Source organism: Armigeres subalbatus, chromosome 3 (assembly GCF_024139115.2).
Source record: "Armigeres subalbatus isolate Guangzhou_Male chromosome 3, GZ_Asu_2, whole genome shotgun sequence".
Classification (NCBI taxonomy): Eukaryota; Metazoa; Arthropoda; class Insecta; order Diptera; family Culicidae; genus Armigeres; species Armigeres subalbatus.
Window position 1 is genome coordinate 308,275 of NC_085141.1, and position 15,956 is coordinate 324,230.

The following is a 15,956-nucleotide window of genomic DNA, read 5'->3' on the forward strand; positions in this document are numbered from 1 at the left end:
TGATGGCAATGGACGAAGTGGCGATTCCACGTCCAGAGATGATCCGAGCATTCTTCCCACAAAGCTCCAGCTATGATGACGACCGAATAAAGGCTCTCATAGAAAGCCAAAATGACATCACAACAACTAATTGGCGTATTGTGAAACGATCCATTCTGAAAGATATTCATGTTGAATGGATCTTCACAGTAGAGGGTGCGTCGATGGAAAAGTTGAAGAAGTCCAAATACACCCTCAACTACCGATTTGGTGAAATCCAACTAAGGAAGATTACAGATCAACCGACTGCCGCTACCGCCAATCCGACTGGAAGGCCGACCCAAGAGCAATCTGAGGAGGCCTCCTGTTCAAGCGAGGTTCGGCTAACTGGAAGGCCGACCCAAGAGAAATCTGAGGAAGCCTCCGGTTCGGGCGAGGTTAGTAAATCTCACCCCAAAAGCACCATAAAGGCTAGTCTGTCCGCCTCTAAAGGAAAAGCTCGAAGCTTACATGCGACCCCCTGCTCTAGTGGTACCAAACCAAAGGTATCTAAACAGGGCAAAGGGGGTGCAAAAAGCGACAGTTTGACCACAGAGGCGAAACTGGCGGGCCAGGTTGCTACAGGGAAGAGAGAAAACCCAGACTGTAATACCAAACGACATCCTGATGATCCGCAACATCCAAAGCCGGACAGTCGTCGTCCGGAAAAAAGCGGGAACCCCGGAAATGGCGACTAAAGTTCTGCAAGTGAACCTCCACCATGCTGAGAGCGCCACGGGTGTGCTCTGTCGGAGGTTCACCAAAGAGAATTTAACCGTGGCCCTCATTCAAGAGCCATGGGTCAATAAATCCAGAATACAAGGTATTCCACAACACTCATGTAAGTTGGTATATGATGACAGCCAGCTTTCTCCTAGAGCGGCTATTTTATTACATAACAACTGTAAATACTTTCCAATTTCAGAATTCATAAAAAGGGACATCGTAGCGGGCAGGATGGAGGTTCCTTCCGCGGGGGGGAGTAGAGAGATCTTGGTGGTCGCGGCATACTGCCCAGGTGACGTGGACGAAAACCCTCCGCCAGAAATAGCTGCGCTCGTAGCCTACAGCCACCGACACAACATCCCTTCGTCATAGGGTGCGACGCAAATGCACATCACACCGTATGGGGAAGTACCAATATAAACACCAGAGGTGAGTACCTGTTACAGTTTCTCTTCCAAGAACATTGACATTTGTAATGTTGGTGACAAGCCCACGTTTGAAAACTCCATTCGTCAGGAAGTTTTGGACTTGACTCTATGTAGTCGGTCTATCTCTGATAAAATAAAAACTGGCATGTTTCTGAAGAAATATCAATGTCAGACCATAAACACATCATCTTCGAATGGGAAGGGGTCTAACGATGGAAAACGTTTAAAGATCCTAAGAAAACTGATTGGGAATCCTACTCAGCTATCCTACGATCCGAAGAGTACATCATAGAAAGTCACATCAAGTCCATAACACAATTGGAAGATGCGTCCAAATCCATTAAAAACAAAATCCTTAACGCCTACCAAGAGAGCTGTCCAACTAAATCAACTAGTTCGAGTAGAGACGTTCCATGGTGGAATAAAACTCTTGAGAAGCTTAGGAAAACTGCGCGTAGGGAGTTCAATCGTGCTAAGCGAACCGGCGATTGGAGCCTATACAGAAAGGCCCTGACGAACTACAACAAAGAAATAAGGTCAGCCAAACGGAAATCGTGGATTCTAATGTGTGAAAGCATAGAGAATACACCCGTAGTGGCCAGACTCCGAAAAACTCTTTCAAAAGACCACTCCAATGGTGTGGGTAGCCTCCGAAAGACGGATAGTTCGCTCACTGTAGAGCCTAGCGATACACTGAGCGAATTGTTAAAGATCCACTTCCCTGATTCAATCCCTGAGTCGAGCATCGGCGACCAAGGCACTGGAATTGCTGTCTCAGATCCACAAGAGATCCAATCATGGGTTTCTGGGTCTAAAAGACGCAATAAAGGTTGCAAAGGAAGCTTTCACTCGGGCCAGGGTTGAGAGGGCTGTGAGATCTTTCGAGCCATTTAAGTCTCCTGGCATGGATGGAATATTTCCAGCGTTGATCCAAAAAGAGGAGAAAACACTGGTTCCACCCTTGGTTGAGATTTTTAAGGCGAGTCTGATTTTGGGGCACATACCTAACGATTGGCGTCAAATCCGGGCTGTCTTCATTCCGAAGGCAGGCAAGAGAGATAAAACCAACCCCAAAGCATTCAGGCCGATAAGTTTATCCTCTGTAATGCTCAAAATTATGGAAAAGGTACTATGCGAGTACATAAATCACAAATTTATGAAAGCAATGCCTTTGTCAAAAACCAATTCGCTTATCAAAGTGGAAAATCTACGATCTCGGCACTACATACGGTAGTTCAAAAATCGAAAAAACACTTAATGCAAAAGAAATTGCTCTTGTAGCATTTCTTGATATTGAGGGCGCATTCGATAACGCTTCTTATTCGTCTATAGGGTCAGCAATGTTGAGGAGAAAATTCGACCCATGCATTGTTACCTGGGTACATGCTATGCTAGCTAATCGGAAAATCTCCTCTGAGCTTAGCGGTTCATACATCACTGTTAAAGCAACAAGGGGTGTCCGCAAGGCGGAGTGCTTTCTCCTTTGTTGTGGTCACTGGTGGTGGATGAGCTTCTAGACAGCTTAGAGAGAAGAGGCTTCGAAGTGGTTGGATATGCTGATGACGTTGTCATTATTGTACGAGGCAAATTCGAAAGTGTTATCGTGGAAAGAATGCAATCTGCCCTAAATCACACTTTTTCCTGGTGTCAAAAGTATCAACTAGGCATAAATCCTACAAAAACTTCCATTATCCCTTTCACCAAACGGAGAAAGGTACAACTGAAACCCCTTTTCTTGAATCAAACACAATTAGTTTATTCAAGTGAAGTAAAATATCTAGGTGTCATACTCGACGCAAAGCTTAATTGGAACTCTCATCTCCAATCAGTTGTGCAGAAAGGTCTCAATACACTTTGGGTTTGTTAATAAACCCTTGGTAAAAGATGGGGCCTAAAACCAAGTATGATCATGTGGATATATAAAACCATTGTCCGTCCCAGGACAACTTACGCTTCCCTTGTCTGGTGGCCTAAAACTAATGAGGCTGCTGCAAGGGCTAAGCTCAACAAAATCCAACGCACCGCTTGCATAGCCATCACTGGTGCAGTTCGTAGTACATCCACTTTGGCCCTAGACGCAATGCTTCACCTGCCCCGGTTAGATCAATTCATAAAGCTGGAAGCGGAAAAAAGTGCTCTAAGGTTAAAGAGAACAAAAACACTGCTGTCGGGAGACCTTACGGGTCACCTCAGCATATTAAATGAATTTGCCATAAATCCCGCAATAGGAATTTGTAGTGACTGGATGGAAACGGTAGTCAACGCCAGGAATGGGAAGGAGGTGGACCCAGCGTTCCAACAGGCTCTATAAATTTCTTCACAGATGGTTCGAAAATGAATAATCTGACAGGATCCGGAATCTATGGCCCTACAACAAAAATTTCTGTCCACTTAGGACAGTGGCCCACAGTATTTCAGGCGGAAATATATGCAATATTAGAATGCGTGTTATTATGCCTGAGGAGAAAGTATGACAGCCAAGCGGCACTTAAGTCGCTTAATAACTACACTTGTAACTCAAAGCTAGTGTGGGAATGCATTCTGGCTTTGAAAAACTTATCCATACGCAATCGAGTCTACCTATATTGGATCCCAGGACATACGGGTCTAGAGGGAAACGAGATTGCTGATGAGCTAGCCAGGAATGGATCTAATGAAAGGTTCATTGGCCCTGAGCCCTTCTGCGGGATCTCAGACTGCTCTGTAAAATGGAACTGAACAAATATATGGTCAGTCAAATCACATCAAACTGGAATGCACTTTCCCCATACGAGCCAATCCAAAAGGCTCGTAACGATTAACCCCAAGAAAACCCAACAACTATTAGGTCTCAAATAAAAGGGATCTCAACATCTACACCGGTCTAATAACTGGACACTGCCCCTGCAGATACCATCTACAAAAGATCGGAGCAATCCAAACCTCAAATTGCCGCTTCTGTGACGAGGAGAGAGAAACATCAGAACACATCCTCTGCTATTGCAGTGCACTCACCCAACGTAGGTTCAAAGTTCTCAGCAAGCCCTTTTAGGGCCTGCCGACATATGGATCTTATCCCCAAGGACGTGGTTGGCTTCATAAAGCTAGTCTCGCCAGAATGGGGGAGTCACATACTGTAACTCAGGATCTCTATTCATCAATAATAGATGGTCTTGAGTTCAGTCGATACCAAGGTATCTCAGTGACAAACATGTTACTGAGATAACTTGCGTATTTCACAGTAAAAGGGTATATCACAATAGTCCTAAAATCTGGACGCAGTGATCTTCACCCGACAAACGAGGAGAAGGTCAATTTGGGGTGCACGCGGCATCATCATTCTTGATACCAGTCGTGCAGAGGGAAGCAGGCGCGAAGTCGACCCTGCCCACCTTCCAAGGACATAGGGCGTGGTAAGGCCACCTGGAAAGCCGGCAATGCGCTGGCACGATACCATGGTGTTCTTCTAAAAAAGCGAGTCACGATGTTCGATGCTGCAAGGACACGCAGCTAACCTCGAGGGTGCGTTATGCACTGGCCCCCCTTTGAAGCATTACTTTCTGGTTGTACCGAAGGGACGATGGGCTTGGCGGCAATGGAAACGGTTTAGCTGGTCGGGGATGCAGTCCTGCCTCCCTCATTGGAGGTGGCCCCTAACCCAGCACTTCCTGGTCAACCCAGGATGTCTGTTGAGCAGATTCCCCCTCCATTGTTTAGGAAGAAAACACACACACACACACACACACACACACACACACACACACACACACACACACACACACACACACACACACACACACACACACACACACACACACACACACACACACACACACACACACACGCACACACACACACACACATGAAGGAAACTTTCCCGATTGCTGGAAGCGGCAAAAACTAGTATTGCTGCCGAAGCCGGGTAAGCCACCCGGAGACCCATCGTCCTACAGACCTATTTGTCTGCTAGACACGGTCGGAAAACTCCTGGAGAAGGTCATCCTCAACAGATTAACTATCTACACAGAAGGCGACAACGGATTATCGTGCAAGCAGTTTGGGTTCCGAAAGAGCAGATCCACAGTTGACGCTATCCGGGAAGTCGTAGAAGCAGCTGAAGCAGCCAAGAAGCAAAAGAGAAGAGGTAACCGCTACTGCGCGGTGGTTACATTAGACGTGAAAAATGCGTTCAACAGTGCGAGTTGGGAAGCAATAGCTAACTCTCTACACAGGATGAGAGTTACGGGATACTTTTGCAGAATTCTAAAGAGCTATTTCGAGAATCGGACACTAGTTTACGAAACAACGAATAACAGCTGGTGTTCCACAAGGTTCTATCCTGGGACCGACGTTGTGGAATGCTATGTACGACGGGTTATTGCAGCTTAGACTACCAAGAGGCGTGAAGATAGTTGGGTTTGCGGACGACGTGGTACTCCTGGTAATCGGAGAAACAGTAGATGAGGTGGAAGTACGTGCTATGGAGGCCATAGGAATAGTGGAGAACTGGATGTGCGGAAAAAAGCTGGCATTAGCCCACCATAAAACCGAAGTGATGATAATCAGCAATCGAAAAGCAGTTCAGCAGACTACAATCACGGTCGGGGAGGTCACCATCGAGTCGAAGCGAGAAGTGAAGCATCTGGGGGTGATGATCGATGACCAGCTCAACTACAACAGCCACGTCGATTACGCTTGCGATAAGGCAGCAAAAGCTCTGCGATTAGAAGCAGAAAGAGGAGACTCCTAGCCAGCGTTTCTACTTCTGTACTCAGATACGGTGCCCCCGTCTGGGCGGCAGGAGGAATCACGAAAAGGAACCTGACACGGCTCAACAGCACTTACAGGTTAATGGCTATGCGGGTGGCAAATGCGTACCGGACCATATCGATGGATGCGGTTTGCATCATATTAGGCATGACTCCCATCAAAATTTTATTGGAGGAAGATTGTGCCTGCTATGGACTACGTGGAACGATGGGAGCACGCAGCAGGATTGGGACAGTAGTTCGAAAGGAAGGTAGACTTATCGGCTCATTCCGAACCTGCAGTCGTGGGAGCACAGAAAACATGGAGAAGTCAACTTCTACCTGATGCAGTTCCTGTCAGGTCATGGATGCTTCAGGAAGTATTTGCATAGATTCGGACACGCAGAGTCTCCACTTTGTCCGGCCTGTCCGAACTGTGAAGAAACACCGGAGCACGTGATATTCGACTGTCCACGATTCAGGGCAGAACGGAGTTGGATCTCAACGGTCAGCACTCGAAGCATAAATCCCGACAACATCGTTCAGGAAATGTGCGAAAATGAAAATACGTGGAACATGGTGAACAGAGCAGTAACGCAGATCATGCTGTCGTTGCAGCGAAAATGGCGTGAAGACCAGAGAGCACTGGACAGTGAGCGAAGGAGATGAATAGTAGCCGATCGTGGGAAAACGACCGGTTCGGAGTCGTCGGGGCGCCAGTGAACCGGAAGCCATCCTTCAACCGGAATCACTGGACCGACCTCGGCACTCAATCGGTACGCCCAATGATCGATGTAACCGTGCCGTAATTAAGAAGTGAGAGCAATTGTACGAGCGCCAAATGCAAAACGTATCGTAGTGGAGATACGCAGTCATACTTGCATCAATAATGATGAGGAGAATGCAGCGAACTAGCAATGCTTGCTAGAAGCTGGACAAGTGAAGTGCATGAGCACAGCCCCTCTCCGAAGTATTGACATCCAGTAAGTCCCGGAGGGACCAGGGCATTAGAAGAGAGGGTAACTCAAGTAACCTTCTGTTGATCGCCAATTCAATGTTGTTAATAGTAGTGTTACAATAAATTGTACTGTTATTCTACTGTATTTTTTATTCGGGGAGACTTCGGCTACCTGTTCGTGGTGTTGGTTTGCGTGGGAGTGCCATCGGATTGGACAAATCGACTTATGGATCTTTGTGTACCAAATCACATACGTCCTTTTGAATAAGTACCCGAGATAAATATACACAGAAAAAATAAAGAACCTAAAAAACAAGTTTAAAGAACTCAACTTTGAGTACGAAGTTCAAATTTTTAACTTAATTTTAGGTAGTTTTCTCACTCCCTCTCTTGAATGATATTATAAACAAAGAGAGCTGCATCGACCCAACGTGTGTTGTTCCGTGGAAGAAGCCAAATTTGAGTTGTTTTCACCGAAGTCTCGGGTGAGTGAAAATAACATAAATTTGAGTTGGTGGAACTTCATAGTGGGTGAAAATTCAACACGGGAGTAAAGGCAAAGTACTCACCGGATTTTTTCGCATTTTACTTATTTATTTATTTATTTATTTTTTTTTTAAACTACTTTTATTTGCTAATTATCTAATACATGCATTCATCTCTTAGACTAGGTGTTCCGTGTTTTCTTAACATTATCATCCTTATTTGCTATGTTACATATTCAGTTATCATTAATACATTTCTATTGCCTCTGGCAGTTATAATTTTTCCTCTGGTTGAATTGAACCATGTAGGAATTACAACGTTTTCAACTTAAACTAAACTATAACTTAATTTATACTAAGGGTTCAAGGCACTAATCGTTGCAATAGAAGATTGCAACGATTTTTGTCGAAAATTGAAAATAATTTGATTGGACATTGGTTGCAATGTCTCATTATTAGAAATTAAATGAAGTTCATTAGCACTATACCACGGAGGCAACTTCAGAATCATTTTCTTCTTTCTGGCATTGCAGCAACTAGTCCATATTGACACAGCATACAACTTGGCTGGTCTAAAAATTTGTTTGTAAATTAAAAGTTTGTTCTTAAGACAAAGTTTTGATTTTGTGTTTATAAGTGGATATAGACACTTAATATATTTATTACATTTGGCTTGAAGGCCTTCAATGTGATTTTTAAAAGTTAATTTTTGATCTAGCAGAAGTCCTAAATATTTAGCTTCGCTAGACCAATTAATTGGAACCCCATTCATAGTGACAATATGTCTGCTAGAAGGTTTCAAATAAGAAGCTTGTCACCTGCTCCGATTATCGCATGTAACAGGATATATAATGCGTATACCTCGGAATGGTTATTGCCCCCCCAAACCCTTATAAAGAGTTATGGTTAATTTCATTTGTACAACCATTACACATACAACAGAACAACACACATAACAAGTAAGATCGATTGTTGACAACAGTCAATCGATCAAGCGCGAACGCCGTGCTATGGCCCATTTCTAGCGCAATTGGGTACAAACAGTGAATGAACGACAAATAAGGACCGAGCAAAACCACCCAAGTATTAATTTAAAATTACTGAATCACCCTAAAAGCCTAAGCCGAATTAGTTCATCTTATCGCATACATTGCTACAACTATCATCACTGGAAAGATGCTACCAACAACCGATATCAGCAGCACTCATTCTCCCGTTAACGATATAACCATCATCTACCTATCCACTCAATAATATAAAATCCCTGTACAGTCTACAGACAGGTCAGTTAGTGGTCAATAATCGCTACGACAAAGTACGCTACAACGCTACAAACGCGGAAATTATAAAGTGACCAAAGTGGAATACGGTGTTAGTGATCAGTGACAAGAAGGTAGAATTATGGATACAAGATTTCTTCAGCTAGTGCACACTGTAACTGAACTGGTAATTACAGAAATCATCCATCTTTACCCAAGGAGTCGGTGCAAGAGTGCACATTTGGGATTCGATATATCCTGACTCTCCCTTTGTCGCTGCACCCAGGATGGGCGCGCCCCAGCACTAAGAGGGTGGTAGAATGAGGATCGGTGAGATAAGACGATGAACTATTAGTTACTAACAGCACTAATTTGTAACTAAAAGAATAAGAAATTAAGTTTGTCTAACAGTGATTATGTCGTTCATTTTGTGCAGGCCTATTTATTCCGCCAACACAGAATGGCGTAATGGTGGTAGTGATCACAGTGTTGCAGTAATCCCACCAGCAGTTAATTCGGCGTCAGTGGAATGGACTCCGATCGGTATAGTCGGAGCTATCAGCATGATGGATCGCTGTCCGGACAGTACGAAGCATGTTTCAACCGCCGTGGGATAGACATCGACACTCTGACACACTTCCACATTAGTGTTAAGACAACGTAGGTTAGGGATGCACAGACATAGGAGTAAGTAATAAAACCTTTTTTTTAGTTTTCTTTATCCAAATTTTAATTAATTTCAATCATTAAATGAATAGTATTATGTGAAATTATGACTCTTTCTTTGTGCTATTGGGAGATTCGGAAGAATTCTACGTTTCATATCGCTTTTAGCTAGACCGCGAACCTGGTATATACGTATGATTGGGAGGGCAATTCTTCCCTTTAGCGAGTTAATCCTCAATAATTATATTATTGTCTCATGCCCAGCTGGATCTAAATCCTCTGGATGACAAGCTCTCGGCTTATGTGGGAAAATTATAAGCTGAGTTTTGGAAGCATTCGGGGAAATTTTCCATTTTTGCAAGTAAGTGGAGAAAATATCGAAACTTTTTTGCAATCTACTACAAATGACACGAAGGCTTCGCCCTTTGGCTGAAAGGCCCGTGTCATCTGCAAACAAAGATTTTTGACACCCTGGTGGTAAATCAGGTAAGTCAGAAGTAAAAATGTTATACAATATGGGCCCCAGTATGCTGCCTTGGGGACACTAGCCCTTACAGGTAATCTATCAGATTTAGTATTCTGATAGTTTACCTGCAGTGAGCGATCTGATAAATAATTTTGGATCAGTTTAATGATGTACAGAGGAAAATTAAAATTCATCAATTTTACAATCAAACCTTCATGCCAAACACTGTCAAATGCTTTCTCTATATCAAGAAGAGCAACTCCAGTCGAATATCCTTCAGATTTGTTGAGCCGAATTAAATTCGTTACTCTTAATAACTGATGGGTGGTTGAATGCCCATGGCGAAAACCAAATTGTTCATCAGCAAAAATAGAATTGTCATTAATATGAACCATCATTCTATTTAAAATATTTTTTTCAAACAGTTTTCTTATTGAAGAAAGCAAACTGATTGGGCGATAACTAGAAGCATCAGCTGGATTTTTGTCCGGCTTCAAAATTGGAACAACTTTGGCGTTTTTCCATTTATCTGGAAAGTATGCCAATTGAAAACATTTGTTAAATAAATTAACCAAAAAGGATAAAGAGCTCTCAGGAAGTTTTTTGATAAGAATGTAGAAAATACCATCATCACCCGGGGCTTTCATATTTTTAAATTTTCTAGTAATAGATCTCACTTCATCCAAATTAGTTCCCAACGAAGGGTCAAAAACATTATCTTGGTTGAGAATGTCTTCGAAGCTTCGTGTAACCTGATCCTCAATTGGACTAGTGAGACCTAGACTAAAATTATGGGCACTCTCGAACTGCTGAGCAAGTTTTTGAGCCTTTTCGCCATTTGTTAATAAAATTTTATTTGCCTCTTTAAGCGCTGGAATTGGCTTTTGAGGTTTTTTAAGAATTTTTGTTAATTTCCAAAAGGGTTTCGAACTGGGATCCAACTTCGAGACATTATTCTCAAAGTTGGTATTTCTCAGAATAGCGAAACGCTTTTAACTTTCATTTTGCACATCTCGCCAAACAACTTTGAACGCGGGATCGCGAGTTCTTTGGTATTGCCTTCTTCTCACATTTTAAGACGGATCACTAGCTGAAGATCGTCGTCAATAATAATGGAGTTGAATTTAATTTCACATTTAGGAATTGCAATGCCTCTGGCTTCAACAATTAAATTTGTCAAAGATACGAGAGCATTATCAATATCACTTTTGGTATCGAGAGGAATATCAACATCAAAATTCCTATCGATATACGTTTTAGAATCCCAATCAGCTCTATGATAATTAAAAGTAGAGCTGATTGGATTATAAATGGCTTCTTGTGAGATTTCAAATGTCACAGGAAGATGATCAGAGTCAAAGTCAGCATGAGTTACCAATTGGCCACACAGCTGACTTGAATCCGTTAAAACTAAATCAATTGTAGAAGGATTTCGACTGGAAGAAAAACAAGTTGGTCCATTGGGATATTGAATAGTATAATATCCCGCAGAACAATCTTCAAATAAAATTTTACCATTGGAATTGCTTTGAGCATTATTCCATGAACGGTGTTTGGCATTGAAGTCACCAATTACGAAGAATTTTGATTTGTTGCGAGTCAGAATTTGAAGATCAGCTTTCAACAAATTCTTTTGCTGCCCATTGCATTGAAAAGGCAAGTAGGCTGCAATGAAGGAAAATTGTCCAAAATTTGTTTCAACAGAAACTCCCAAGGTTTCAAAAACTTTGGTTTCAAACGAAGAAAATAATTTATGTTTGATACGTCTATTAATGACAATGGCGACCCCACCACAGGCGCTGTCAAGACGATCATTTCTGTAGATAAAATAGTTTGGATCTCTTTTAATGGAGAGTCCTGGTTTTAAATACGTTTCAGTTATAATGGCAATATGCACATTATGAACTGAAAGGAAGTTGAATAATTCATCTTCCTTACCCTTTAGAGAGCGGGCATTCCAATTTAGAACTTTCACACAATTATTTGGATCCATTGAAACGGAGTCCGATAACAATTTTTGTGTGCACTTTATACCAACCTGAACAGCTTCAGGAATGGTATTTGCTTTGAACATTGCATCAATCATGTGATGCACTTGTTCAGTCAAAAAATCAAACTCGGAAGCAGTCTTGCTACCTGAATCGGCGACATGAGCGTTATCCTCCGTTGGGGCATCGGAATAAACACCACCTTGAGAAGAGATATTTCGTCTACCAGCAGCGCTGTGTGCATACGTAGGTACATTGGAAAAATTGAATTTACTGAAGTGCTTGCTACCCGTTGACGAGCGGCAAAATTTGTTTGTGAGTTGTGGTGGGTATGAATTGCTCGACCGGTAACCGGTTTCGAAACGTGAGCGTTTGAAAAATTACTACCCGTCGAATCTGGGATCCGATTGGAATTTCCCGTCATCAATTTTGCACGGAATTCAAAATTTTTGCGTGAAGGGCATTCCCAGAAATTGGATTTATGATTGCCCCAACAATTTGCACATTTAAATTTATTGGAATCTTCTCTCACAGGACATGCGTCCTTGGCGTGAGAGGTTCCACCACAAATCATGCATTTAGCATCCATGTGACAATGTTTGGTTCCATGACCCCACTTTTGGCACTTACGGCACTGGGTGGGGTTTTGGAAATTTCCCCAGGCCTGCGGAAATGTTCCCATGTAACACGGACATGAGACATAATACAGGCCTTTTCCAAACTTTTCATATTATTTAGTTCACTTTTGTTAAAATGAACTAAATAAAATTCTTGAGAAATGCCCTCTGGGAAGTACCAGAATGGGATTTCTTTTTCATCTTAATTACTTGGACTGGTGAAAATCCAAGTAATTGAGAAATTTCAATTTTAATCTCATCCAGTGATTTGTCATCACTGGGGAGACCTTTCAAGACGACTTTGAACAATCGCTCAGTTTTGTCGTCGTATGTGAAGAATTTATGGCGCTTCTCAGTTAAATACTGAAGAAGACGTTTGCGATCGTCAAAGGATCCCGGCAAAACGCGGCAGTCACCCTTCCTAGCAATCTGAAATGAAACCTTGATCCCCTGAAGGTTACTCAAAATCTCATTCCTAAAGCCAGAAAACTCGGCAACAGATACCACAATCGGTGGAATCCTTTGCGTCTTCGCATGAATCGAATCACCTGGGCTAGATTCGATTTGCTCAATATCATCATTAATCAAATCGAACTGATTGCTCAGTTCGATAGGAGAAAAATTATTTCCGACATTAGAGTTTGAAGGAATATCTGAATTCTCCAGCTTCCTTCTATTTTTTCCGCGCTTTGGCAGGACGGTCTTGAAACTTTGTTTCTTAGAAGGAAGTGGAGAATTCAAAGACTCCCCCTTCCTCTTGTTTTTATTAATACTCATTGCTGAGCGTGGAGACGTGACCTTCTAAGAGGTTTTTTCCCAGAACGGTGTTCCTGCAGGATTACCACCGCTTGTCGGAATTTTACTTCCGCAAACGGGTCCAACGTAAAACGAAGGCACGGGTCCTTGCAAAGATCGTAACGGGATCAGTGGGTACAAATAGCGCTGAGAAGCACTGTTGAAATTAAAATAGCTTCGGGTAGTATTAAAAACTTCCTTCCGCAAAGAGAGAAAGAACCGCACAGCACGAAAGCACGATGCGGTCTGATCGCATTTTATTTATTTTTGGCTTCTTCCACGCAAGGGAGTGAAAAGAACCATAAAGTAAGTTGTTTCGCGGTTCCGTGTAGGTATTTCAATAATTCAAGACAAAATTTTCAAAACGACTTATCTGCTTTTTTAAACAAAGATTCAAACGACGATTTGACGAATCTGATAGCTCTCCCACGCAAACCAACACCACCAATAGGTAGGTGAAGGTTTCCACTACCTGATGACGTTGTTGGTTTGCGTGGGAGAGCTATCAGATTCGTCAAATCGTCGTTTGAATCTTTGTTTACAAAAGCAGATAAGTCGTTTTGAAAAATTTGTCTTGAATTATCGAATAATCTTGCTCTCAGCGATTACTCTTGACAGATATCAAAACTGATGCAGCTATCACCACCTGGGACGGGACTTGCAAAGAGGAAAAAATGTAACTTCATCTGCAACCAGCAAGCGCTGTCACGAATTGTCAGATGCAACCAGCACCTTTTTGTGTAAAAGTATTGGTATCCCTCAAAAAGTATTCCGAATGATTTTGTTTTACGAGTACTTTTTCACTTTGAAAAGTATTCTAGAAAAGCCGGACAACTTAATATTGAACTGTTATGAATACGTGTTTTATTTCCGATAGGAAAATCTTTATAAATAAGTTTACAAATCCGTAAATCACAAACACTTTTATTGTGCTCAGAAGATTCTACCCGGGATTTAGGTGAAACACTCAAGGAAACAGTTGAGAATCGATGATCAACTGTGATGAAAAGAAGAACAAGTGTCAAAACAAGGAAAAAGCAGGGAAAAAGAAGCCGTCTTTGCAGGTCTCGTCTCAGTATTAGACCTGGTCTCAGCATCTGACAATTCGTGACAGCGCTTGCTGGTTGCAGATGAAGTTACATTTTTCCTCTTTGCAAGTCCTGTCCCAGGCTGCAGCTAGTGGTGATCTGAGACGAGACCTGCAAAGACGGCTTCTTTTTCCCTGCTTTTCCTTGTTTTGACACTTGTTCTTCTTTTCATCACAGTTGATCATCGATTCTCAACTGTTTCCTTGAGTGTTTCACCTAAATCCCGGGTAGAACCTTCCTGAGACGAGACCTGCAAAGACGGCTTCTTTTTCCCTGCTTTTTCCTTGTTTTGACACTTGTTCTTCTTTTCATCACAGTTGATCATCGATTCTCAACTGTTTCCTTGAGTGTTTCACCTAAATCCCGGGTAGAATCTTCTGAGCACAATAAAAGTGTTTGTGATTTACGGATTTGTAAACTTATTTTCTTAAAGATTTTCCTATCGGAAATAAAACACGTATTCATAACAGTTCAATATTAAGCTGTCCGGCTTTTCTAGAATACTTTTCAAAGTGAAAAAGTACTCGTAAAACAAAATCATTCGGAATACTTTTTGAGGGATACCAATACTTTTACACAAAAAGGTGCTGGTTGCATCTGACAATTCGTGACAGCGCTTGCTGGTTGCAGATGAAGTTACATTTTTTCCTCTTTGCAAGTCCCGTCCCAGGAATCTTCTTAGCACAATAAAAGTGTTTGTGATTTACGGATTTGTAAACTTATTTTTTTAAAGATTTTCCTATCGGAAATAAAACACGTATTCATAACAGTTCAATATTAAGCTGTCCGGCTTTTCTAGAATACTTTTCAAAGTGAAAAAGTACTCGTAAAACAAAATCATTCGGAATACTTTTTGAGGGATACCAATACTTTTACACAAAAAGGTGCTGGTTGCATCTGACAATTCGTGACAGCGCTTGCTGGTTGCAGATGAAGTTACATTTTTCCTCTTTGCAAGTCCCGTCCCAGGTTGTCATAGCTGCATCAGTTTTGATATCTGTCAAGAGTAATCGCTGAGAGCAAGATTATTCGATAATTCAAGACAAATTTTTCAAAACGACTTATCTGCTTTGTAAACAAAGATTCAAACGACGATTTGACGAATCTGACAGCTCTCCCACGCAAACCAACACTGTCATCAGGTAGTGGAAACCTTCACCTACCTATTGGTGGTGCTGGTTTGCGTGGGAGAGCTATCAGATTCGTCAAATCGTCGTTTGAATCTTTGTTTAAAAAGCAGATAAGTCGTTTTGAAAATTTTGTCTTGAATTATTGAAATACCTACACGGAACCGCGAAACAACTTACTTTATGGTTCTTTTCACTCCCTTGCGTTGAAGAAGCCAAAAATAAATAAAATGCGATCAGACCGCATCGTGCTTTCGTGCTGTGCGGTTCTTTCTCTCTTTGCGGAAGGAAGTTTTTAATACTACCCGAAGCTATTTTAATTTCAACAGTGCTTCTCAGCGCTATTTGTACCCACTGATCCCGTTACGATCTTTGCAAGGACCCGTGCCTTCGTGATGCAATTGTTCAGTTAAAAAATCAAAATCGGAAGCAGTCATGCTACCTGAATCGGCGACATGACCGTTATTTTCCGTTGGGACATGGGTATAAACCTCAATTTGAGAAGAGAAATTTTGTCTACCAGCAGCGATGTTTGCATACGTAGGTACATTGGAAAAATTGGAATTTACTGAAGTGCTTGCTACCCGTTGACGAGCGGCAAAATTTGT

General features: G+C 42.0%; 1 protein-coding gene and 1 long non-coding RNA gene across 2 annotated transcripts; both read left to right on the forward strand.

Annotated features, from left to right (window-relative positions):
* Nucleotides 1–6,002: 6,002 nt before the first annotated feature.
* Nucleotides 6,003–6,568, forward strand: LOC134221409 (uncharacterized). Its single transcript, XM_062700600.1, has 2 exons — nt 6,003–6,155; nt 6,203–6,568. Exons 1-2 carry the CDS (start codon nt 6,003–6,005, stop codon nt 6,566–6,568), a joined length of 519 nt encoding a protein of 172 aa, XP_062556584.1.
* A 1,960-nt stretch (nt 6,569–8,528) lies between these two features.
* On the forward strand, nt 8,529–9,433 carry LOC134224701 (uncharacterized). The gene is made up of 3 exons (XR_009983027.1): nt 8,529–8,735; nt 8,799–8,931; nt 9,038–9,433. It is a non-coding gene; the product is annotated as an uncharacterized LOC134224701 (long non-coding RNA).
* The last annotated feature ends 6,523 nt before the right edge of the window (nt 9,434–15,956 follow it).

Bases quoted from the DNA above. Each gene is read 5' to 3' on its own strand.
- LOC134221409 (XM_062700600.1), top strand. From the start codon at position 6,003: ATGGCTATGCGGGTGGCAAATGCGTACCGGACCATATCGATGGATGCG. The intron at 6,156-6,202 runs GTAGTTCGAAAG...CCGAACCTGCAG, and splicing joins CACGCAGCAGGATTGGGACA to TCGTGGGAGCACAGAAAACA.